General features: G+C 55.1%; 2 protein-coding genes across 6 annotated transcripts in view; one reads left to right on the forward strand and one right to left on the reverse strand.

Moving 5' to 3' along the window:
• The window catches only part of LOC110505940 (probable N-acetyltransferase camello), a 669,337-nt gene that overhangs the window by 312,169 nt on the left and 334,467 nt on the right, over positions 1 to 22,701 (forward strand). The gene's annotated exons all lie outside the window — the stretch shown is intronic.
• znf106a (zinc finger protein 106a) overlaps positions 1 to 22,701 on the reverse strand; it is a 62,417-nt gene that overhangs the window by 3,608 nt on the left and 36,108 nt on the right. For 4 of the 5 annotated variants that reach the window (XM_036963091.1, XM_036963092.1, XM_036963090.1 and 1 more), the window contains exons 14-19: positions 21,201 to 21,317; positions 20,646 to 20,900; positions 19,164 to 19,283; positions 18,954 to 19,025; positions 4,273 to 4,344; positions 3,408 to 3,554 (exon numbers count right to left, since the gene is read on the reverse strand). In XM_036963091.1, the coding sequence (XP_036818986.1) occupies positions 3,408 to 3,554; positions 4,273 to 4,344; positions 18,954 to 19,025; positions 19,164 to 19,283; positions 20,646 to 20,900; positions 21,201 to 21,317 (783 nt within the window). The other variant, XM_036963093.1, reaches the window with a different exon arrangement.

The raw sequence follows: 22,701 nt of genomic DNA on the forward strand, positions 1-22,701 counted from the left end.
AATACGACCTATAACCTTCACAGCTCTACCTCTGACTAATGCGACCTATAACCATCACAGCTCTACCTCTGACCCACTAATAAGACCTATAACCATCACAGCTCTACCTCTGAATAATACGACCTATAACCTGCACAGCTCTACCTCTGACTAATACGACCTATAACCTTCACAGCTCTACCTCTGACTAATACGACCTATAACCTGCACAGCTCTACCTCTGACTAATACGACCTATAACCTTCACAGCTCTACCTCTGACCCACTAATACAACCTATAACCTTCACAGATCTACCTCTGACCCACTAATACGACCTATAACCTTCACAACTCTACCTCTGACCCACTAATACAACCTATAACCATCACAGCTGTACCTCTGACCCACTAATACGACCTATAACCTTCACAGCTCTACCTCTGACTAATACGACCTATGACCATCACAGCTCTACCTCTGACTAATACGACCTATAACCATCACAGCTCTACCTCTGACTAATACGACCTATAACCATCACAGCTCTACCTCTGACTAATACGACCTATAACCTTCACAGCTCTACCTCTGACCCACTAATACGGCCTATAACCATCACAGCTCTACCTCTGACCCACTAATACGACCTATAACCATCACAGCTCTACCTCTGACCCACTAATACGACCTATAACCTTCACAGCTCTAACTCTGACTAATACGACCTATAACCATCACAGCTCTACCTCTGACCCACTAATACGACCTATAACCTTCACAGCTCTACCTCTGACCCACTAATACGACCTATAACCTTCACAGCTCTACCTCTGACCCACTAATACAACCTATAACCATCACAGCTCTACCTCTGACTAATACGACCTATAACCATCACAGCTCTACCTCTGACCCACTAATACGACCTATAACCTTCACAGCTCTACCTCTGACCCACTAATACGACCTATAACCTTCACAGCTCTACCTCTGACCCACTAATACGACCTATAACCATCACAGCTCTACCTCTGACCCACTAATACGACCTATAACCATCACAGCTCTACCTCTGACCCACTAATACGACCTATAACCTTCACAGCTCTACCTCCGACTAATAAGACCTATAACCATCACAGCTCTACCTCTGACCCACTAATATGACCTATAACCTTCACAGCTCTACCTCTGACCCACTAATACGACCTATAACCTTCACAGCTCTACCTCTGACTAATACGACCTATAACCTTCACAGCTCTACCTCTGACCCACTAATACGACCTATAACCATCACAGCTCTACCTCTGACCCACTAATACGACCTATAACCTTCACAGCTCTACCTCTGACCCACTAATACGACCTATAACCTTCACAGCTCTACCTCTGACCCACTAATACGACCTATAACCTTCACAGCTCTACCTCTGACCCACTAATACGACCTATAACCTTCACAGCTCTACCTCCGACTAATACGACCTATAACCATCACAGCTCTACCTCTGACCCACTAATACGACCTATAACCATCACAGCTCTACCTCTGACCCACTAATACGACCTATAACCTTCACAGCTCTACCTCTGACCCACTAATACGACCTATAACCTTCACAGCTCTACCTCTGACCCACTAATACAACCTATAACCATCACAGCTCTACCTCTGACTAATACGACCTATAACCATCACAGCTCTACCTCTGACCCACTAATACGACCTATAACCTTCACAGCTCTACCTCTGACCCACTAATACGACCTATAACCATCACAGCTCTACCTCTGACTAATACGACCTATAACCACCACAGCTCTACCTCTGACCCACTAATACGACCTATAACCATCACAGCTCTACCTCTGACCCACTAATACGACCTAACCTTCACAGCTCTACCTCTGACTAATACGACCTATAACCATCACAGCTCTACCTCTGACCCACTAATACGACCTATAACCATCACAGCTCTACCTCTGACCCACTAATACAACCTATAACCATCACAGCTCTACCTCTGACCCACTAATACGACCTATAACCTTCACAGCTCTACCTCTGACTAATACGACCTATAACCATCACAGCTCTACCTCTGACCCACTAATACGACCTATAACCATCACAGCTCTACCTCTGACCCACTAATACAACCTATAACCATCACAGCTCTACCTCTGACCCACTAATACGACCTATAACCTTCACAGCTCTACCTCTGACTAATACGACCTATAACCTTCACAGCTCTACCTCTGACTAATACGACCTATAACCATCACAGCTCTACCTCTGACCCACTAATACGACCTATAACCATCACAGCTCTACCTCTGACCCACTAATACAACCTATAACCATCACAGCTCTACCTCTGACCCACTAATACGACCTATAACCATCACAGCTCTACCTCTGACCCACTAATACAACCTATAACCATCACAGCTCTACCTCTGACCCACTAATACGACCTATAACCTTCACAGCTCTACCTCTGACTAATACGACCTATAACCATCACAGCTCTACCTCTGACCCACTAATACGACCTATAACCATCACAGCTCTACCTCTGACCCACTAATACAACCTATAACCATCACAGCTCTACCTCTGACCCACTAATAAGACCTATAACCATCACAGCTCTACCTCTGACTAATACGACCTATAACCACCACAGCTCTACCTCTGACCCACTAATACGACCTATAACCATCACAGCTCTACCTCTGACCCACTAATACGACCTATAACCTTCACAGCTCTACCTCTGACTAATACGACCTATAACCTTCACAGCTCTACCTCTGACCCACTAATACGGCCTATAACCATCACAGCTCTACCTCTGACCCACTAATACGACCTATAACCATCACAGCTCTACCTCTGACCCACTAATACGACCTATAACCTTCACAGCTCTAACTCTGACTAATACGACCTATAACCATCACAGCTCTACCTCTGACCCACTAATACGACCTATAACCTTCACAGCTCTACCTCTGACCCACTAATACGACCTATAACCTTCACAGCTCTACCTCTGACCCACTAATACAACCTATAACCATCACAGCTCTACCTCTGACTAATACGACCTATAACCATCACAGCTCTACCTCTGACCCACTAATACGACCTATAACCATCACAGCTCTACCTCTGACCCACTAATACGACCTATAACCTTCACAGCTCTACCTCCGACTAATAAGACCTATAACCATCACAGCTCTACCTCTGACCCACTAATACGACCTATAACCTTCACAGCTCTACCTCTGACCCACTAATATGACCTATAACCTTCACAGCTCTACCTCTGACCCACTAATACGACCTATAACCATCACAGTAGTCCGTGTGTTACAGTCTATGTCCTGTGTAGGAACACGCCATACCTGCTTGGAGCCGTTGCGAGCGGTGAAATACTGATCGCAGTTCTTCCATCGACACTTGAGGTTCTGTGTGTTGGGAGAGGCGTGGTCTTGGAGCAGGTGCTGCTGAAGGTGATCCAACACTCCAAAGATCAGAGAACAGCCATGCCACTGGCAGGAGAGAAGAGACAGGGGGGGAGTTAGATCAGAGAACAGCCATGCCACTGGCAGGAGAGAAGAGACAGGGGGGAGTTAGATCAGAGAACAGCCATGCCACTGGCAGGAGAGAAGAGACAGGGGGGAGTTAGATCAGAGAACAGCCATGCCACTGGCAGGAGAGAAGAGACAGGGGGGAGTTAGATCAGAGAACAGCCATGCCACTGGCAGGAGAGAAGAGACAGGGGGGAGTTAGATCAGAGAACAGCCATGCCACTGGCAGGAGAGAAGAGACAGGGGGGGGATTTAGATCAGAGAACAGCCATGCCACTGGCAGGAGAGAAGAGACAGGGGGGGATTTAGATCAGAGAACAGCCATGCCACTGGCAGGAGAGAAGAGACAGGGGGGCGTTAGATCAGAGAACAGCGTTCAGAAAGTGTACTAACAACTAAATCCACTGAGCCATAAAGGTTCCCCAGTCTTACCCAGCAGTGACCCCTTCACATCCCAGCAGAGACCCCTTCACATCCCAGCAGAGACCCCTTCACATCCCAGTCCCCTGTCTTACCCAGCAGAGACCCCTTCACATCCCAGCAGAGACCCCTTCACATCCCAGTCCCCTGTCTTACCCAGCAGAGACCCCTTCACATCCCAGCAGAGACCCCTTCACATCCCAGTTCCCCAGTCTTACCCAGCAGAGACTCCTTCACATCCCAGTTCCCCCAGTCTTACCCGACAGTGATAGTTCTGGATCAGGTTCAGTTTGACCGCCTGCACACTGCCGTCATAGCAACCAGTGTAGATCTGAAACACAGATGAACATCGGTAATCATCTGATACGTTCCGTTCCACCAGACATGTTTTAATGAAAGAGAGGGGACACTGACCAGAGAGAGAGGGGACACTGACCAGAGAGAGAGGGGACACTGACCAGAGAGAGAGGGGAGACTGACCAGAGAGAGAGGGGACACTGACCAGAGAGAGAGGGGACACTGACCAGAGAGAGAGGGGACACTGACCAGAGAGAGAGGGGACACTGACCAGAGAGAGAGGGGACACTGACCAGAGAGAGAGGGGACACTGACCAGAGAGAGAGGGGACACTGACCAGAGAGAGAGGGGACACTGACCAGAGAGAGGGGACACTGACCAGAGAGAGAGGGGACACTGACCAGAGAGAGAGGGGACACTGACCAGAGAGAGAGGGGACACTGACCAGAGAGAGAGGGGACACTGACCAGAGAGAGAGGGGACTGACCTGCGAGAGAGGGGACACTGACCTGCGAGAGAGGGGACACTGACCAGAGAGAGAGGGGACACTGACCAGAGAGAGAGGGGACTGACCTGCGAGAGAGGGGACACTGACCAGAGAGAGAGGGGACACTGACCAGAGAGAGAGGGGACACTGACCAGAGAGAGAGGGGAGACTGACCAGAGAGAGAGGGGAGACTGACCAGAGAGAGAGGGGACACTGACCAGAGAGAGAGGGGACACTGACCAGAGAGAGAGGGGACACTGACCAGAGAGAGAGGGGACACTGACCAGAGAGAGAGGGGACACTGACCAGAGAGAGAGGGGACACTGACCAGAGAGAGAGGGGACACTGACCAGAGAGAGAGGGGACACTGACCAGAGAGAGAGGGGACACTGACCAGAGAGAGAGGGGACACTGACCAGAGAGAGAGGGGACACTGACCAGAGAGAGAGGGGACACTGACCAGAGAGAGAGGGGACACTGACCAGAGAGAGAGGGGACACTGACCAGAGAGAGAGGGGACACTGACCAGAGAGAGAGGGGACACTGACCAGAGAGAGAGGGGACACTGACCAGAGAGAGAGGGGACACTGACCAGAGAGAGAGGGGACACTGACCAGAGAGAGAGGGGACACTGACCAGAGAGAGAGGGGACACTGACCAGAGAGAGAGGGGACACTGACCAGAGAGAGAGGGGACACTGACCAGAGAGAGAGGGGACACTGACCAGAGAGAGAGGGGACACTGACCAGAGAGAGAGGGGACACTGACCAGAGAGAGAGGGGACACTGACCAGAGAGAGAGGGACACTGACCAGAGAGAGAGGGGACACTGACCAGAGAGAGAGGGGACACTGACCAGAGAGAGAGGGGACACTGACCAGAGAGAGAGGGGACACTGACCAGAGAGAGAGGGGACACTGACCAGAGAGAGAGGGGACACTGACCAGAGAGAGAGGGGGGACTGACCAGAGAGAGAGGGGACACTGACCAGAGAGAGAGGGGGGACTGACCAGAGAGAGAGGGGACACTGACCAGAGAGAGAGGGGACACTGACCAGAGAGAGAGGGGACACTGACCAGAGAGAGAGGGGACACTGACCAGAGAGAGAGGGGACACTGACCAGAGAGAGAGGGGGGACTGACCAGAGAGAGAGGGGGGACTGACCAGAGAGAGAGGGGACACTGACCAGAGAGAGAGGGGGGACTGACCAGAGAGAGAGGGGACACTGACCAGAGAGAGAGGGGACACTGACCAGAGAGAGAGGGGACACTGACCAGAGAGAGAGGGGACACTGACCAGAGAGAGAGGGGACACTGACCAGAGAGAGAGGGGGGACTGACCAGAGAGAGAGGGGACACTGACCAGAGAGAGAGGGGACACTGAACAGAGAGAGAGGGGACACTGACCAGAGAGAGAGGGGGGACTGACCAGAGAGAGAGGGGACACTGACCAGAGAGAGAGGGGACACTGACCAGAGAGAGAGGGGACACTGACCAGACAGAGGGGGACACTGACCAGAGAGAGAGGGGACACTGACCAGAGAGAGAGGGGGGACTGACCAGAGAGAGAGGGGACACTGACCAGAGAGAGAGGGGACACTGACCAGAGAGAGAGGGGACACTGACCAGAGAGAGAGGGGACACTGACCAGAGAGAGAGGGGGGACTGACCAGAGAGAGAGGGGGGACTGACCAGACAGAGGGGGACACTGACCAGACAGAGGGGGACACTGACCAGACAGAGGGGGGGGACTGACCTGCGAGAGAGGGGACTGACCTGCGAGAGAGGGGACTGACCTGCGAGAGAGGGGACTGACCTGCGAGAGAGGGGACTGACCTGCGAGAGGGGGGACTGACCTGCGAGAGGGGGGACTGAACAGACAGAGGGGGGACTGACCAGACAGAGGGGGACACTGACCAGAGAGAGAGGGGACACTGACCAGAGAGAGAGGGGACACTGACCAGAGAGAGAGGGGACACTGACCAGAGAGAGAGGGGACACTGACCAGAGAGAGAGGGGACACTGACCAGAGAGAGAGGGGACACTGACCAGAGAGAGAGGGGGGACTGACCAGAGAGAGAGGGGACACTGACCAGAGAGAGAGGGGACACTGAACAGAGAGAGAGGGGACACTGACCAGAGAGAGAGGGGGGACTGACCAGAGAGAGAGGGGACACTGACCAGAGAGAGAGGGGACACTGACCAGAGAGAGAGGGGACACTGACCAGACAGAGGGGGACACTGACCAGAGAGAGAGGGGACACTGACCAGAGAGAGAGGGGGGACTGACCAGAGAGAGAGGGGACACTGACCAGAGAGAGAGGGGACACTGACCAGAGAGAGAGGGGACACTGACCAGAGAGAGAGGGGACACTGACCAGAGAGAGAGGGGGGACTGACCAGAGAGAGAGGGGGGACTGACCAGACAGAGGGGGACACTGACCAGACAGAGGGGGACACTGACCAGACAGAGGGGGGGGACTGACCTGCGAGAGAGGGGACTGACCTGCGAGAGAGGGGACTGACCTGCGAGAGAGGGGACTGACCTGCGAGAGAGGGGACTGACCTGCGAGAGGGGGGACTGACCTGCGAGAGGGGGGACTGAACAGACAGAGGGGGGACTGACCAGACAGAGGGGGACACTGACCAGAGAGAGAGGGGACACTGACCAGAGAGAGAGGGGACACTGACCAGAGAGAGAGGGGACACTGACCAGAGAGAGAGGGGACACTGACCAGAGAGAGAGGGGACACTGACCAGAGAGAGAGGGGACACTGACCAGAGAGAGAGGGGACACTGACCAGACAGAGGGGGACACTGACCAGACAGAGGGGGACACTGACCAGACAGAGGGGGACACTGACCAGACAGAGGGGGACACTGACCAGACAGAGGGGGACACTGACCAGACAGAGGGGGGACTGACCAGACAGAGGGGGGACTGACCAGACAGAGGGGGGACTGACCAGACAGAGGGGGGACTGACCAGACAGAGGGGGGACTGACCAGACAGAGGGGGGACTGACCAGACAGAGGGGGGACTGACCAGCGAGAGAGGAGACTGACCTGCGAGAGAGGGGACTGACCTGCGAGAGAGGGGACTGACCTGCGAGAGAGGGGACTGACCTGCGAGAGGGGGGACTGACCTGCGAGAGGGGGGACTGACCTGCGAGAGAGGGGACTGACCTGCGAGAGAGGGGACTGACCTGCGAGAGAGGGGACTGACCTGCGAGAGAGGGGACTGACCTGCGAGAGGGGGGACTGAACAGACAGAGGGGGGACTGACCAGACAGAGGGGGGACTGACCAGACAGAGGGGGGACTGACCAGACAGAGGGGGGACTGACCAGACAGAGGGGGGACTGACCAGACAGAGGGGGGACTGACCAGACAGAGAGGGGACTGACCTGCGAGAGAGGGGACTGACCTGCGAGAGAGGGGACTGACCAGAGAGAGAGGGGACACTGACCAGAGAGAGAGGGGGGACTGACCAGAGAGAGAGGGGACACTGACCAGAGAGAGAGGGGACACTGACCAGAGAGAGAGGGGACACTGACCAGAGAGAGAGGGGACACTGACCAGAGAGAGAGGGGACACTGACCAGAGAGAGAGGGGACACTGACCAGAGAGAGAGGGGACACTGACCAGAGAGAGAGGGGACACTGACCAGAGAGAGAGGGGACACTGACCAGAGAGAGAGGGGACACTGACCAGAGAGAGAGGGGACACTGACCAGAGAGAGAGGGGACACTGACCAGAGAGAGAGGGGACACTGACCAGAGAGAGAGGGGACACTGAACAGAGAGAGAGGGGACACTGACCAGAGAGAGAGGGGACACTGACCAGAGAGAGAGGGGACACTGACCAGAGAGAGAGGGGACACTGACCAGAGAGAGAGGGGACACTGACCAGAGAGAGAGGGGACACTGACCAGAGAGAGAGGGGACACTGACCAGAGAGAGAGGGGACACTGACCAGAGAGAGAGGGGACACTGACCAGAGAGAGAGGGGACACTGACCAGAGAGAGAGGGGACACTGACCAGAGAGAGGGGGACACTGACCAGAGAGAGAGGGGACACTGACCAGAGAGAGAGGGGACACTGACCAGAGAGAGAGGGGACACTGACCAGAGAGAGAGGGGACACTGACCAGAGAGAGAGGGGACACTGACCAGAGAGAGAGGGGACACTGACCAGAGAGAGAGGGGACACTGACCAGAGAGAGAGGGGACACTGACCAGAGAGAGAGGGGACACTGACCAGAGAGAGAGGGGACACTGACCAGAGAGAGAGGGGACACTGACCAGAGAGAGAGGGGACACTGACCAGAGAGAGAGGGGACACTGACCAGAGAGAGAGGGGACACTGACCAGAGAGAGAGGGGACACTGACCAGAGAGAGAGGGGACACTGACCAGAGAGAGAGGGGACACTGACCAGAGAGAGAGGGGACACTGACCAGAGAGAGAGGGGACACTGACCAGAGAGAGAGGGGACACTGACCAGACAGAGGGGGACACTGACCAGAGAGAGAGGGGACACTGACCAGAGAGAGAGGGGACACTGACCAGAGAGAGAGGGGACACTGACCAGAGAGAGAGGGGACACTGACCAGAGAGAGAGGGGACACTGACCAGAGAGAGAGGGGACACTGACCAGAGAGAGAGGGGACACTGACCAGAGAGAGAGGGGACACTGACCAGAGAGAGAGGGGACACTGACCAGAGAGAGAGGGGACACTGACCAGAGAGAGAGGGGACACTGACCAGAGAGAGAGGGGACACTGACCAGAGAGAGAGGGGACACTGACCAGAGAGAGAGGGGACACTGACCAGAGAGAGAGGGGACACTGACCAGAGAGAGAGGGGACACTGACCAGAGAGAGAGGGGACACTGACCAGAGAGAGAGGGGACACTGACCAGAGAGAGAGGGGACACTGACCAGAGAGAGAGGGGACACTGACCAGAGAGAGAGGGGACACTGACCAGAGAGAGAGGGGACACTGACCAGAGAGAGAGGGGACACTGACCAGAGAGAGAGGGGACACTGACCAGAGAGAGAGGGGGGACTGACCAGAGAGAGAGGGGACACTGACCAGAGAGAGAGGGGACACTGACCAGACAGAGGGGGACACTGACCAGAGAGAGAGGGGACACTGACCAGAGAGAGAGGGGACACTGACCAGAGAGAGAGGGGACACTGACCAGAGAGAGAGGGGACACTGACCAGAGAGAGAGGGGACACTGACCAGAGAGAGAGGGGACACTGACCAGAGAGAGAGGGGACACTGACCAGAGAGAGAGGGGACACTGACCAGAGAGAGAGGGGACACTGACCAGAGAGAGAGGGGACACTGACCAGAGAGAGAGGGGACACTGACCAGAGAGAGAGGGGGGACTGACCAGAGAGAGAGGGGACACTGACCAGAGAGAGAGGGGACACTGACCAGAGAGAGAGGGGACACTGACCAGAGAGAGAGGGGACACTGACCAGAGAGAGAGGGGACACTGACCAGAGAGAGAGGGGACACTGACCAGAGAGAGAGGGGACACTGACCAGACAGAGGGGGACACTGACCAGAGAGAGAGGGGACACTGACCAGAGAGAGAGGGGGGACTGACCAGAGAGAGAGGGGACACTGACCAGAGAGAGAGGGGACACTGACCAGAGAGAGAGGGGACACTGACCAGAGAGAGAGGGGGGACTGACCAGACAGAGGGGGACACTGACCAGACAGAGGGGGACACTGACCAGACAGAGGGGGACACTGACCAGACAGAGGGGGGGACTGACCTGCGAGAGAGGGGACTGACCTGCGAGAGAGGGGACTGACCTGCGAGAGAGGGGACTGACCTGCGAGAGAGGGGACTGACCTGCGAGAGAGGGGACTGACCTGCGAGAGGGGGGACTGACCTGCGAGAGGGGGGACTGAACAGACAGAGGGGGGACTGACCAGACAGAGGGGGACACTGACCAGAGAGAGAGGGGACACTGACCAGAGAGAGAGGGGACACTGACCAGAGAGAGAGGGGACACTGACCAGAGAGAGAGGGGACACTGACCAGAGAGAGAGGGGACACTGACCAGAGAGAGAGGGGACACTGACCAGAGAGAGAGGGGACACTGACCAGAGAGAGAGGGGACACTGACCAGACAGAGGGGGACACTGACCAGACAGAGGGGGACACTGACCAGACAGAGGGGGACACTGACCAGACAGAGGGGGACACTGACCAGACAGAGGGGGACACTGACCAGACAGAGGGGGACACTGACCAGACAGAGGGGGACACTGACCAGACAGAGGGGGACACTGACCAGACAGAGGGGGACACTGACCAGACAGAGGGGGGACTGACCAGACAGAGGGGGGACTGACCAGACAGAGGGGGGACTGACCAGACAGAGGGGGGACTGACCAGACAGAGGGGGGACTGACCAGACAGAGGGGGGACTGACCAGACAGAGGGGGGACTGACCAGCGAGAGAGGAGACTGACCTGCGAGAGAGGGGACTGACCTGCGAGAGAGGGGACTGACCTGCGAGAGAGGGGACTGACCTGCGAGAGGGGGGACTGACCTGCGAGAGGGGGGACTGACCTGCGAGAGAGGGGACTGACCTGCGAGAGAGGGGACTGACCTGCGAGAGAGGGGACTGACCTGCGAGAGAGGGGACTGACCTGCGAGAGGGGGGACTGAACAGACAGAGGGGGGACTGACCAGACAGAGGGGGGACTGACCAGACAGAGGGGGGACTGACCAGACAGAGGGGGGACTGACCAGACAGAGAGGGGACTGACCTGCGAGAGAGGGGACTGACCTGCGAGAGAGGGGACTGACCTGCGAGAGAGGGGACTGACCTGCGAGAGAGGGGACTGACCTGCGAGAGGGGGGACTGACCTGCGAGAGGGGGGACTGACCTGCGAGAGAGGGGACTGACCTGCGAGAGGGGGGACTGACCTGCGAGAGGGGGGACTGAACAGACAGAGGGGGGACTGACCAGACAGAGGGGGGACTGACCTGCGAGAGAGGGGACTGACCTGCGAGAGAGGGGACTGACCTGCGAGAGGGGGACTGACCTGCGAGAGAGGGGACTGACCTGCGAGAGAGGGGACTGACCTGCGAGAGAGGGGACTGACCTGCGAGAGGGGGGACTGACCAGACAGAGGGGGGACTGACCAGAGAGAGAGGGGACACTGACCAGAGAGAGAGGGGACACTGACCAGACAGAGGGGGACACTGACCAGAGAGAGAGGGGACACTGACCAGAGAGAGAGGGGACACTGACCAGAGAGAGAGGGGACACTGACCAGAGAGAGAGGGGACACTGACCAGAGAGAGAGGGGACACTGACCAGAGAGAGAGGGGACACTGACCAGAGAGAGAGGGGACACTGACCAGAGAGAGAGGGGACACTGACCAGAGAGAGAGGGGACACTGACCAGAGAGAGAGGGGACACTGACCAGAGAGAGAGGGGACACTGACCAGAGAGAGAGGGGACACTGACCAGACAGAGGGGGACACTGACCAGAGAGAGAGGGGACACTGACCAGAGAGAGAGGGGGGACTGACCAGAGAGAGAGGGGACACTGACCAGAGAGAGAGGGGACACTGACCAGAGAGAGAGGGGGGACTGACCAGAGAGAGAGGGGGGACTGACCAGACAGAGGGGGACACTGACCAGACAGAGGGGGACACTGACCAGACAGAGGGGGGGGACTGACCTGCGAGAGAGGGGACTGACCTGCGAGAGAGGGGACTGACCTGCGAGAGAGGGGACTGACCTGCGAGAGAGGGGACTGACCTGCGAGAGAGGGGACTGACCTGCGAGAGGGGGGACTGACCTGCGAGAGGGGGGACTGAACAGACAGAGGGGGGACTGACCAGACAGAGGGGGACACTGACCAGAGAGAGAGGGGACACTGACCAGAGAGAGAGGGGACACTGACCAGAGAGAGAGGGGACACTGACCAGAGAGAGAGGGGACACTGACCAGAGAGAGAGGGGACACTGACCAGAGAGAGAGGGGACACTGACCAGAGAGAGAGGGGACACTGACCAGACAGAGGGGGACACTGACCAGACAGAGGGGGACACTGACCAGACAGAGGGGGACACTGACCAGACAGAGGGGGACACTGACCAGACAGAGGGGGACACTGACCAGACAGAGGGGGACACTGACCAGACAGAGGGGGACACTGACCAGACAGAGGGGGACACTGACCAGACAGAGGGGGACACTGACCAGACAGAGGGGGACACTGACCAGACAGAGGGGGGACTGACCAGACAGAGGGGGGACTGACCAGACAGAGGGGGGACTGACCAGACAGAGGGGGGACTGACCAGACAGAGGGGGGACTGACCAGCGAGAGAGGAGACTGACCTGCGAGAGAGGGGACTGACCTGCGAGAGAGGGGACTGACCTGCGAGAGAGGGGACTGACCTGCGAGAGGGGGGACTGACCTGCGAGAGAGGGGACTGACCTGCGAGAGAGGGGACTGACCTGCGAGAGAGGGGACTGACCTGCGAGAGAGGGGACTGACCTGCGAGAGAGGGGACTGACCTGCGAGAGGGGGGACTGAACAGACAGAGGGGGGACTGACCAGACAGAGGGGGGACTGACCAGACAGAGGGGGGACTGACCAGACAGAGGGGGGACTGACCAGACAGAGAGGGGACTGACCTGCGAGAGAGGGGACTGACCTGCGAGAGAGGGGACTGACCTGCGAGAGAGGGGACTGACCTGCGAGAGAGGGGACTGACCTGCGAGAGAGGGGACTGACCTGCGAGAGGGGGGACTGACCTGCGAGAGAGGGGACTGACCTGCGAGAGAGGGGACTGACCTGCGAGAGGGGGGACTGACCTGCGAGAGGGGGGACTGAACAGACAGAGGGGGGACTGACCAGACAGAGGGGGGACTGACCTGCGAGAGAGGGGACTGACCTGCGAGAGAGGGGACTGACCTGCGAGAGGGGGACTGACCTGCGAGAGAGGGGACTGACCTGCGAGAGAGGGGACTGACCTGCGAGAGAGGGGACTGACCTGCGAGAGGGGGGACTGACCAGACAGAGGGGACACTGACCAGAGAGAGAGGGGACACTGACCAGAGAGAGAGGGGACACTGACCAGACAGAGGGGGACACTGACCAGAGAGAGAGGGGACACTGACCAGAGAGAGAGGGGACACTGACCAGAGAGAGAGGGGACACTGACCAGAGAGAGAGGGGACACTGACCAGAGAGAGAGGGGACACTGACCAGAGAGAGAGGGGACACTGACCAGAGAGAGAGGGGACACTGACCAGAGAGAGAGGGGACACTGACCAGAGAGAGAGGGGACACTGACCAGAGAGAGAGGGGACACTGACCAGAGAGAGAGGGGACACTGACCAGAGAGAGAGGGGACACTGACCAGAGAGAGAGGGGACACTGACCAGAGAGAGAGGGGACACTGACCAGAGAGAGAGGGGACACTGACCAGAGAGAGAGGGGACACTGACCAGAGAGAGGGGACACTGACCAGAGAGAGAGGGGACACTGACCAGAGAGAGAGGGGACACTGACCAGAGAGAGAGGGGACACTGACCAGAGAGAGGGGACACTGACGAGAGAGAGGGGACACTGACCAGAGAGAGAGGGGACACTGACCAGAGAGAGAGGGGACACTGACCAGAGAGAGAGGGGACACTGACCAGAGAGAGAGGGGACACTGACCAGAGAGAGAGGGGACACTGACCAGAGAGAGAGGGGACACTGACCAGAGAGAGAGGGGACACTGACCAGAGAGAGAGGGGACACTGACCAGAGAGAGAGGGGACACTGACCAGAGAGAGAGGGGACACTGACCAGAGAGAGAGGGGACACTGACCAGAGAGAGGGGACACTGACGAGAGAGAGGGGACACTGACCAGAGAGAGAGGGGACACTGACCAGAGAGAGAGGGGACACTGACCAGAGAGAGAGGGGACACTGACCAGAGAGAGAGGGGACACTGACCAGAGAGAGAGGGGACACTGACCAGAGAGAGAGGGGACACTGACCAGAGAGAGAGGGGACACTGACCAGAGAGAGAGGGGACACTGACCAGAGAGAGAGGGGACACTGACCAGAGAGAGAGGGGACACTGACCAGAGAGAGAGGGGACACTGACCAGAGAGAGAGGGGACACTGACCAGAGAGAGAGGGGACACTGACCAGAGAGAGAGGGGACACTGACCAGAGAGAGGGGGACACTGACCAGAGAGAGAGGGGACACTGACCAGAGAGAGAGGGGACACTGACCAGAGAGAGAGGGGACACTGACCAGAGAGAGAGGGGACACTGACCAGAGAGAGAGGGGACACTGACCAGAGAGAGAGGGGACACTGACCAGAGAGAGAGGGGACACTGACCAGAGAGAGAGGGGACACTGACCAGAGAGAGAGGGGACACTGACCAGAGAGAGAGGGGACACTGACCAGAGAGAGAGGGGACACTGACCAGAGAGAGAGGGGACACTGACCAGAGAGAGAGGGGACACTGACCAGAGAGAGAGGGGACACTGACCAGAGAGAGAGGGGACACTGACCAGAGAGAGAGGGGACACTGACCAGAGAGAGAGGGGACACTGACCAGAGAGAGAGGGGACACTGACCAGAGAGAGAGGGGACACTGACCAGAGAGAGAGGGGACACTGACCAGAGAGAGAGGGGACACTGACCAGAGAGAGAGGGGACACTGACCAGAGAGAGAGGGGACACTGACCAGAGAGAGAGGGGACACTGACCAGAGAGAGAGGGGACACTGACCAGAGAGAGAGGGGACACTGACCAGAGAGAGAGGGGACACTGACCAGAGAGAGAGGGGACACTGACCAGAGAGAGAGGGGACACTGACCAGAGAGAGAGGGGACACTGACCAGAGAGAGAGGGGACACTGACCAGAGAGAGAGGGGACACTGACCAGAGAGAGAGGGGACACTGACCAGAGAGAGAGGGGACACTGACCAGACAGAGGGGGACACTGACCAGAGAGAGAGGGGACACTGACCAGAGAGAGAGGGGACACTGACCAGAGAGAGAGGGGACACTGACCAGAGAGAGAGGGGACACTGACCAGAGAGAGAGGGGGGACTGACCAGAGAGAGAGGGGGGACTGACCAGAGAGAGAGGGGGGACTGACCAGAGAGAGAGGGGGGACTGACCAGAGAGAGAGGGGGGACTGACCAGAGAGAGAGGGGACACTGACCAGAGAGAGAGGGGACACTGACCAGAGAGAGAGGGGACACTGACCAGAGAGAGAGGGGACACTGACCAGAGAGAGAGGGGAGACTGACCAGAGAGAGAGGGGACACTGACCAGAGAGAGAGGGGACACTGACCAGAGAGAGAGGGGACACTGACCAGAGAGAGAGGGGACACTGACCAGACAGAGGGGGACACTGACCAGAGAGAGAGGGGACACTGACAGAGAGAGAGGGGGGACTGACCAGAGAGAGAGGGGACACTGACCAGAGAGAGAGGGGACACTGACCAGAGAGAGAGGGGACACTGACCAGAGAGAGAGGGGACACTGACCAGAGAGAGAGGGGGGACTGACCAGAGAGAGAGGGGGGACTGACCAGAGAGAGAGGGGGGACTGACCAGACAGAGGGGGACACTGACCAGACAGAGGGGGACACTGACCACACAGAGGGGGGGGACTGACCTGCGAGAGAGGGGACTGACCTGCGAGAGAGGGGACTGACCTGCGAGAGAGGGGACTGACCTGCGAGAGAGGGGACTGACCTGCGAGAGAGGGGACTGACCTGCGAGAGAGGGGACTGACCTGCGAGAGGGGGGACTGAACAGACAGAGGGGGGACTGACCAGACAGAGGGGGGACTGACCAGACAGAGGGGGACACTGACCAGAGAGAGAGGGGACACTGACCAGAGAGAGAGGGGACACTGACCAGAGAGAGAGGGGACACTGACCAGAGAGAGAGGGGACACTGACCAGAGAGAGAGGGGGGACTGACCTGCGAGAGGGGGGACTGAACAGACAGAGGGGGGACTGACCAGACAGAGGGGGACACTGACCAGACAGAGGGGGACACTGACCAGAGAGAGAGGGGACACTGACCAGAGAGAGAGGGGGGACTGACCTGCGAGAGAGGGGACTGACCTGCGAGAGAGGGGACTGACCTGCGAGAGAGGGGACTGACCTGCGAGAGAGGGGACTGACCTGCGAGAGGGGGGACTGAACAGCGAGAGGGGGGACTGAACAGACAGAGGGGGACACTGACCAGACAGAGGGGGACACTGACCAGACAGAGGGGGACACTGACCAGACAGAGGGGGACACTGACCAGACAGAGGGGGACACTGACCAGACAGAGGGGGACACTGACCAGACAGAGGGGGACACTGACCAGACAGAGGGGGACACTGACCAGACAGAGGGGGACACTGACCAGACAGAGGGGGACACTGACCAGACAGAGGGGGACACTGACCAGACAGAGGGGGACACTGACCAGACAGAGGGGGACACTGACCAGACAGAGGGGGACACTGACCAGACAGAGGGGGACACTGACCAGACAGAGGGGGGACTGACCAGACAGAGGGGGGACTGACCAGACAGAGGGGGGACTGACCAGACAGAGGGGGGACTGACCAGACAGAGGGGGGACTGACCAGCGAGAGAGGAGACTGACCTGCGAGAGAGGGGACTGACCTGCGAGAGAGGGGACTGACCTGCGAGAGGGGGGACTGACCTGCGAGAGGGGGGACTGACCTGCGAGAGGGGGGACTGACCTGCGAGAGAGGGGACTGACCTGCGAGAGAGGGGACTGACCTGCGAGAGAGGGGACTGACCTGCGAGAGGGGGGACTGAACAGACAGAGGGGGGACTGACCAGACAGAGGGGGGACTGACCAGACAGAGGGGGGACTGACCAGACAGAGGGGGGACTGACCAGACAGAGGGGGGACTGACCTGCGAGAGAGGGGACTGACCTGCGAGAGAGGGGACTGACCTGCGAGAGGGGGGACTGACCTGCGAGAGAGGGGACTGACCTGCGAGAGAGGGGACTGACCTGCGAGAGGGGGGACTGACCTGCGAGAGAGGGGACTGACCTGCGAGAGGGGGGACTGACCTGCGAGAGGGGGGACTGACCTGCGAGAGGGGGGACTGACCTGCGAGAGGGGGGACTGACCTGCGAGAGGGGGGACTGACCTGCGAGAGGGGGGACTGACCTGCGAGAGGGGGGACTGACCTGCGAGAGGGGGGACTGACCTGCGAGAGAGGGGACTGACCTGCGAGAGAGGGGACTGACCTGCGAGAGAGGGGACTGACCTGCGAGAGAGGGGACTGACCTGCGAGAGAGGGGACTGACCTGCGAGAGGGGGGACTGACCAGACAGAGGGGGGACTGACCAGACAGAGGGGGGACTGACCTGCGAGAGGGGGGACTGACCTGCGAGAGGGGGGACTGACCTGCGAGAGGGGGGACTGACCTGCGAGAGGGGGGACTGACCTGCGAGAGGGGGGACTGACCTGCGAGAGGGGGGACTGACCTGCGAGAGGGGGGACTGACCTGCGAGAGGGGGGACTGACCTGCGAGAGGGGGGACTGACCTGCGAGAGGGGGGACTGACCTGCGAGAGGGGGGACTGACCTGCGAGAGGGGGGACTGACCTGCGAGAGGGGGGACTGACCTGCGAGAGGGGGGACTGACCTGCGAGAGGGGGGACTGACCTGCGAGAGGGGGGACTGACCTGCGAGAGGGGGGACTGACCTGCGAGAGGGGGGACTGACCTGCGAGAGGGGGGACTGACCTGCGAGAGGGGGGACTGACCTGCGAGAGGGGGGACTGACCTGCGAGAGAGGGGACTGACCTGCGAGAGAGGGGACTGACCTGAGAGAGGGGGGACTGACCTGAGAGAGGGGGGACTGACCTGAGAGAGGGGGGACTGACCTGAGAGAGGGGGGACTGACCTGAGAGAGGGGGGACTGACCTGAGAGAGGGGGGACTGACCTGAGAGAGGGGGGACTGACCTGAGAGAGGGGGGACTGACCTGAGAGGGGGGACTGACCTACGAGAGAGGGGACTGACCTGAGAGAGGGGGGACTGACCTGAGAGAGGGGGGACTGACCTGTAGCACATAGATTTGGGACTGAGGACAGAGGACTCACCATATTCTTGTGGATTGCCATACACATCACCATGTCTGTGTGTCCACCGTACACCTGCAGACGATCATGTGACTGTGTGGGGGGGTAGATCAAATTCAGAGCATTAACTACGGCATAAAAATAAACTGGTTAGTGTACAGTCTGGCTTTAATGTGGAGGGACAGACACATGGCTACCAGCTCTACCGTGGGTTGGAGAGGGGAGACTGACCTGTAGCTCGTAGACGCGGACCAGTTTGTCAAGACAGGCAGTGACCATCACCTTCCCCAGGATGGCCACCACTGTGACAGCATGACTATGTCCTTTATAGATACGCACCAACTCTCCAGTCTAGAGAGAGAGAGATCCATACCACTAAATAATCAGATTAGACCATAGGAAACATGTGACCAGATTAGAGGCCAGATTAGAGGCCATAGGAAACCTGTGGCCAGATTAGAGACCATAGGAAACATGTGACCAGATTAGAGACCATAGGAAACCTGTGGCCAGATTAGAGACTATAGGAAACCTGTGGCCAGATTAGAGACCATAGGAAACATGTGACCAGATTAGAGACCATAGGAAACCTGTGGCCAGATTAGAGACTATAGGAAACCTGTGGCCAGATTAGAGACCATAGGAAACATGTGACCAGATTAGAGACCAGATTAGAGACTATAGGAAACGTGACCAGATTAGAGACTATAGGAAACCTGTGGCCAGATTAGAGACCATAGGAAACATGTGACCAGATTAGAGACCAGATTAGAGACTATAGGAAACGTGACCAGATTAGAGACCATAGGAAACCTGTGGCCAGATTAGAGACCAGATTAGACAATAGGAAACATGTGACCAGATTAGAGACATGTGTGTTTAATTTGGGTCAAAAAGTAGAGACTATAGGAAACATGTGACATGTGTGTTTAATTTGGGTAGCCAGCCATCTCTACAGCAGAGCAGGAGAGGTAGAGATACTCTGAATGATCATCTATGAAAAGCCAACTGACATTTACTCCTGAGGTGCTGACTTGCTGCACCCTCGTCAACCACTGTGATTATTTATATCTGACCCTGCTGGTCATTTATGAACATTTGAACATCTTGGCCATGTTCTGTTATAATCTCCACCCGGCACAGCCAGAAGAGGACTGGCCACCCCTCATAGCCTGGTTCCTCTCTAGGTTTCTTCCTAGGTTTTGGCCTTTCTAGGGAGTTTTTCCTAGCCACCGTGCTTCTACACCTGCATTGCTTGCTGTTTGGGGTTTAAAGGCTGAGTTTCTGTACAGCACTTTGAAATATCAGCTGATTTGATGGTTAATAAGATGACCGCAACAGCCCAAATGGTTAACACACGTGAAGAGAGAGACACGCCCAGGCCAATTAAACCAACCAATATTCATCAGAATGACTTCTAATTGCGGCAGGGTAGCCTAGTGGTTAGAGCGTTGGACTAGTAACCGGAAGGTTGCAAGTTCAAACCCCCGAGCTGACAAGGTACAAATCTGTCGTTCTGCCCCTGAACAGGCAGTTAACCCACTGTTCCCTGGTAGGCCGTCATTGTAAATAAGAATTTGTTCTTAACTGACTTGCCTAGTTAAATAAAGGTCAAATAAAATTTTTACAAAAAAAAACAATTGCCAACTTCTATACAAAACAAAATGTAGATAAACATGTAACCAAAGTGGATATTTTATTTAAATAACTCACGTGTATATTGTGTGCATGGACCGACTGGTCACTGGAGCCACTGAAGACCAGGTCATTGACCACCTTCATACATAGTACTGTCTTGGTGTGTCCCTCGAGAGTCCGGAGCAACAGGCCACTCTTGGCATCCCGGATGCTAATGGTGCTGTCGTAGGACCCGACCAATAGGATGCGGCGAGCTCCTTCCTGGGCCGTCGCTAGGCAACTCACCGCCCGCGGCCCGTGACACTCGAACACATCCAGCTGCTTGTTGGTCTGAACAAGGACAACACAGGAAATACAAATAACATCTCAAAATGTGTTTGACACACTGCCTTTGGTGGTACTGAGGTGGTTCCATAATGCTTTAATTATAGTTGGGTTCTAAAGTGTATTTTAGAATGTGTTCTAGATTTCAATGCATTCTAGACTGTGTTCTATTGTCGGTTCTAGAACAGAATGTGTTCTAGTGACGGTTCTAGAACAGAATGTGTTCTAGTGACGGTTCTAGAACAGAATGTGTTCTAGTGACGGTTCTAGAACAGAATGTGTTGTAGACGGTGATCTGGTTCTGACCTTGATGCTGAAGGTGACCACGGAGCCGTTAGCTAGGCCAGCGTACAGAACTTTCCAACGGTTGTGGAGGCAAAGAACCCGGTCTGGGAGAGAGAACTGATCCACACACTCCCTGGACTGTGGAGAACATAGAACACAGAGTCATATAGTAGTAGTATTATTATAGTGGTAGTAGTAGTAGTAGTATTATAGTAGTAGTAGTATTATAGTAGTAGTAGTATTATTATAGTGGTAGTATCATAGTAGTAGTAGTATTATAGTAGTAGTATAGTAGTAGTAGTAGTAGTATAGTAGTAGTAGTATTATAGTAGTAGTAGTATTATAGTAGTAGTAGTATTATAGTAGTAGTAGTATTATTATAGTGGTAGTAGTAGTAGTAGTATTATAGTAGTAGTAGTATTATAGTAGTAGTAGTATTATAGTAGTAGTAGTATTATAGTAGTAGTAGTAGTATTATTATAGTGGTAGTATTATAGTAGTAGTAGTATTATTATAGTGGTAGTATTATAGTAGTAGTAGTATTATAGTAGTAGTAGTATTATAGTGGTAGTAGTAGTAGTAGTAGTATTATAGTAGTAGTAGTATTATAGTAGTAGTAGTAGTAGTATTATAGTGGTAGTAGTAGTAGTAGTATTATAGTAGTAGTAGTATTATTATAGTGGTAGTATTATAGTAGTAGTAGTATTATAGTAGTAGTAGTATTATTATAGTAGTAGTAGTATTATAGTAGTAGTAGTATTATAGTAGTAGTAGTATTATTATAGTGGTAGTAGTAGTAGTAGTAGTAGTATTATAGTGGTATTATAGTAGTAGTAGTATTATAGTAGTAGTAGTAGTATTATAGTAGTAGTAGTATTATAGTAGTAGTAGTATTATAGTAGTAGTAGTATTATTATAGTGGTAGTAGTAGTAGTGGTATTATAGTGGTAGTAGTATTATAGTGGTAGTAGTAGTAGTAGTATTATAGTGGTAGTAGTATTATAGTAGTAGTAGTAGTATTATAGTGGTAGTAGTATTATAGTGGTAGTTGTATTATTGTGGTAGTATTATAGTAGTAGTAGTGTTATATTAGTAGTAGTGTAGTAGTAGTAGTAGTATTATCAGTGCAGCAGTAGTAGTTGTAACATTATAGTAGTAGTATTATAGTGGTAGTAGTAGTATTATTAGTGTAGCAGTAGTAGTTGTAACATTATAGTAGTAGTAGTAGTAGTAGTATTATATTAGTAGTATTATAGTAGTAGTAGTAGTATTATAGTGGTAGTAGTAGTATTATTAGTGTAGCAGTAGTAGTTGTAACATTATAGTAGTAGTAGTAGTATTATATTAGTAGTATTATAGTAGTAGTAGTAGTATTATAGTAGTAGTATAGTAGTAGTAGTATTATAGTAGTAGTAAAGTAGTAGTAGTAGTATTATAGTAGTAGTAGTATTATAGTAGTAGTAGTATTATAGTAGTAGTAGTATTATAGTAGTAGTAGTAGTATTATAGTAGTAGTATAGTA

This window comes from Oncorhynchus mykiss, chromosome 25 (assembly GCF_013265735.2).
Source record: "Oncorhynchus mykiss isolate Arlee chromosome 25, USDA_OmykA_1.1, whole genome shotgun sequence".
Lineage (NCBI taxonomy): Eukaryota > Metazoa > Chordata > Actinopteri > Salmoniformes > Salmonidae > Oncorhynchus > Oncorhynchus mykiss.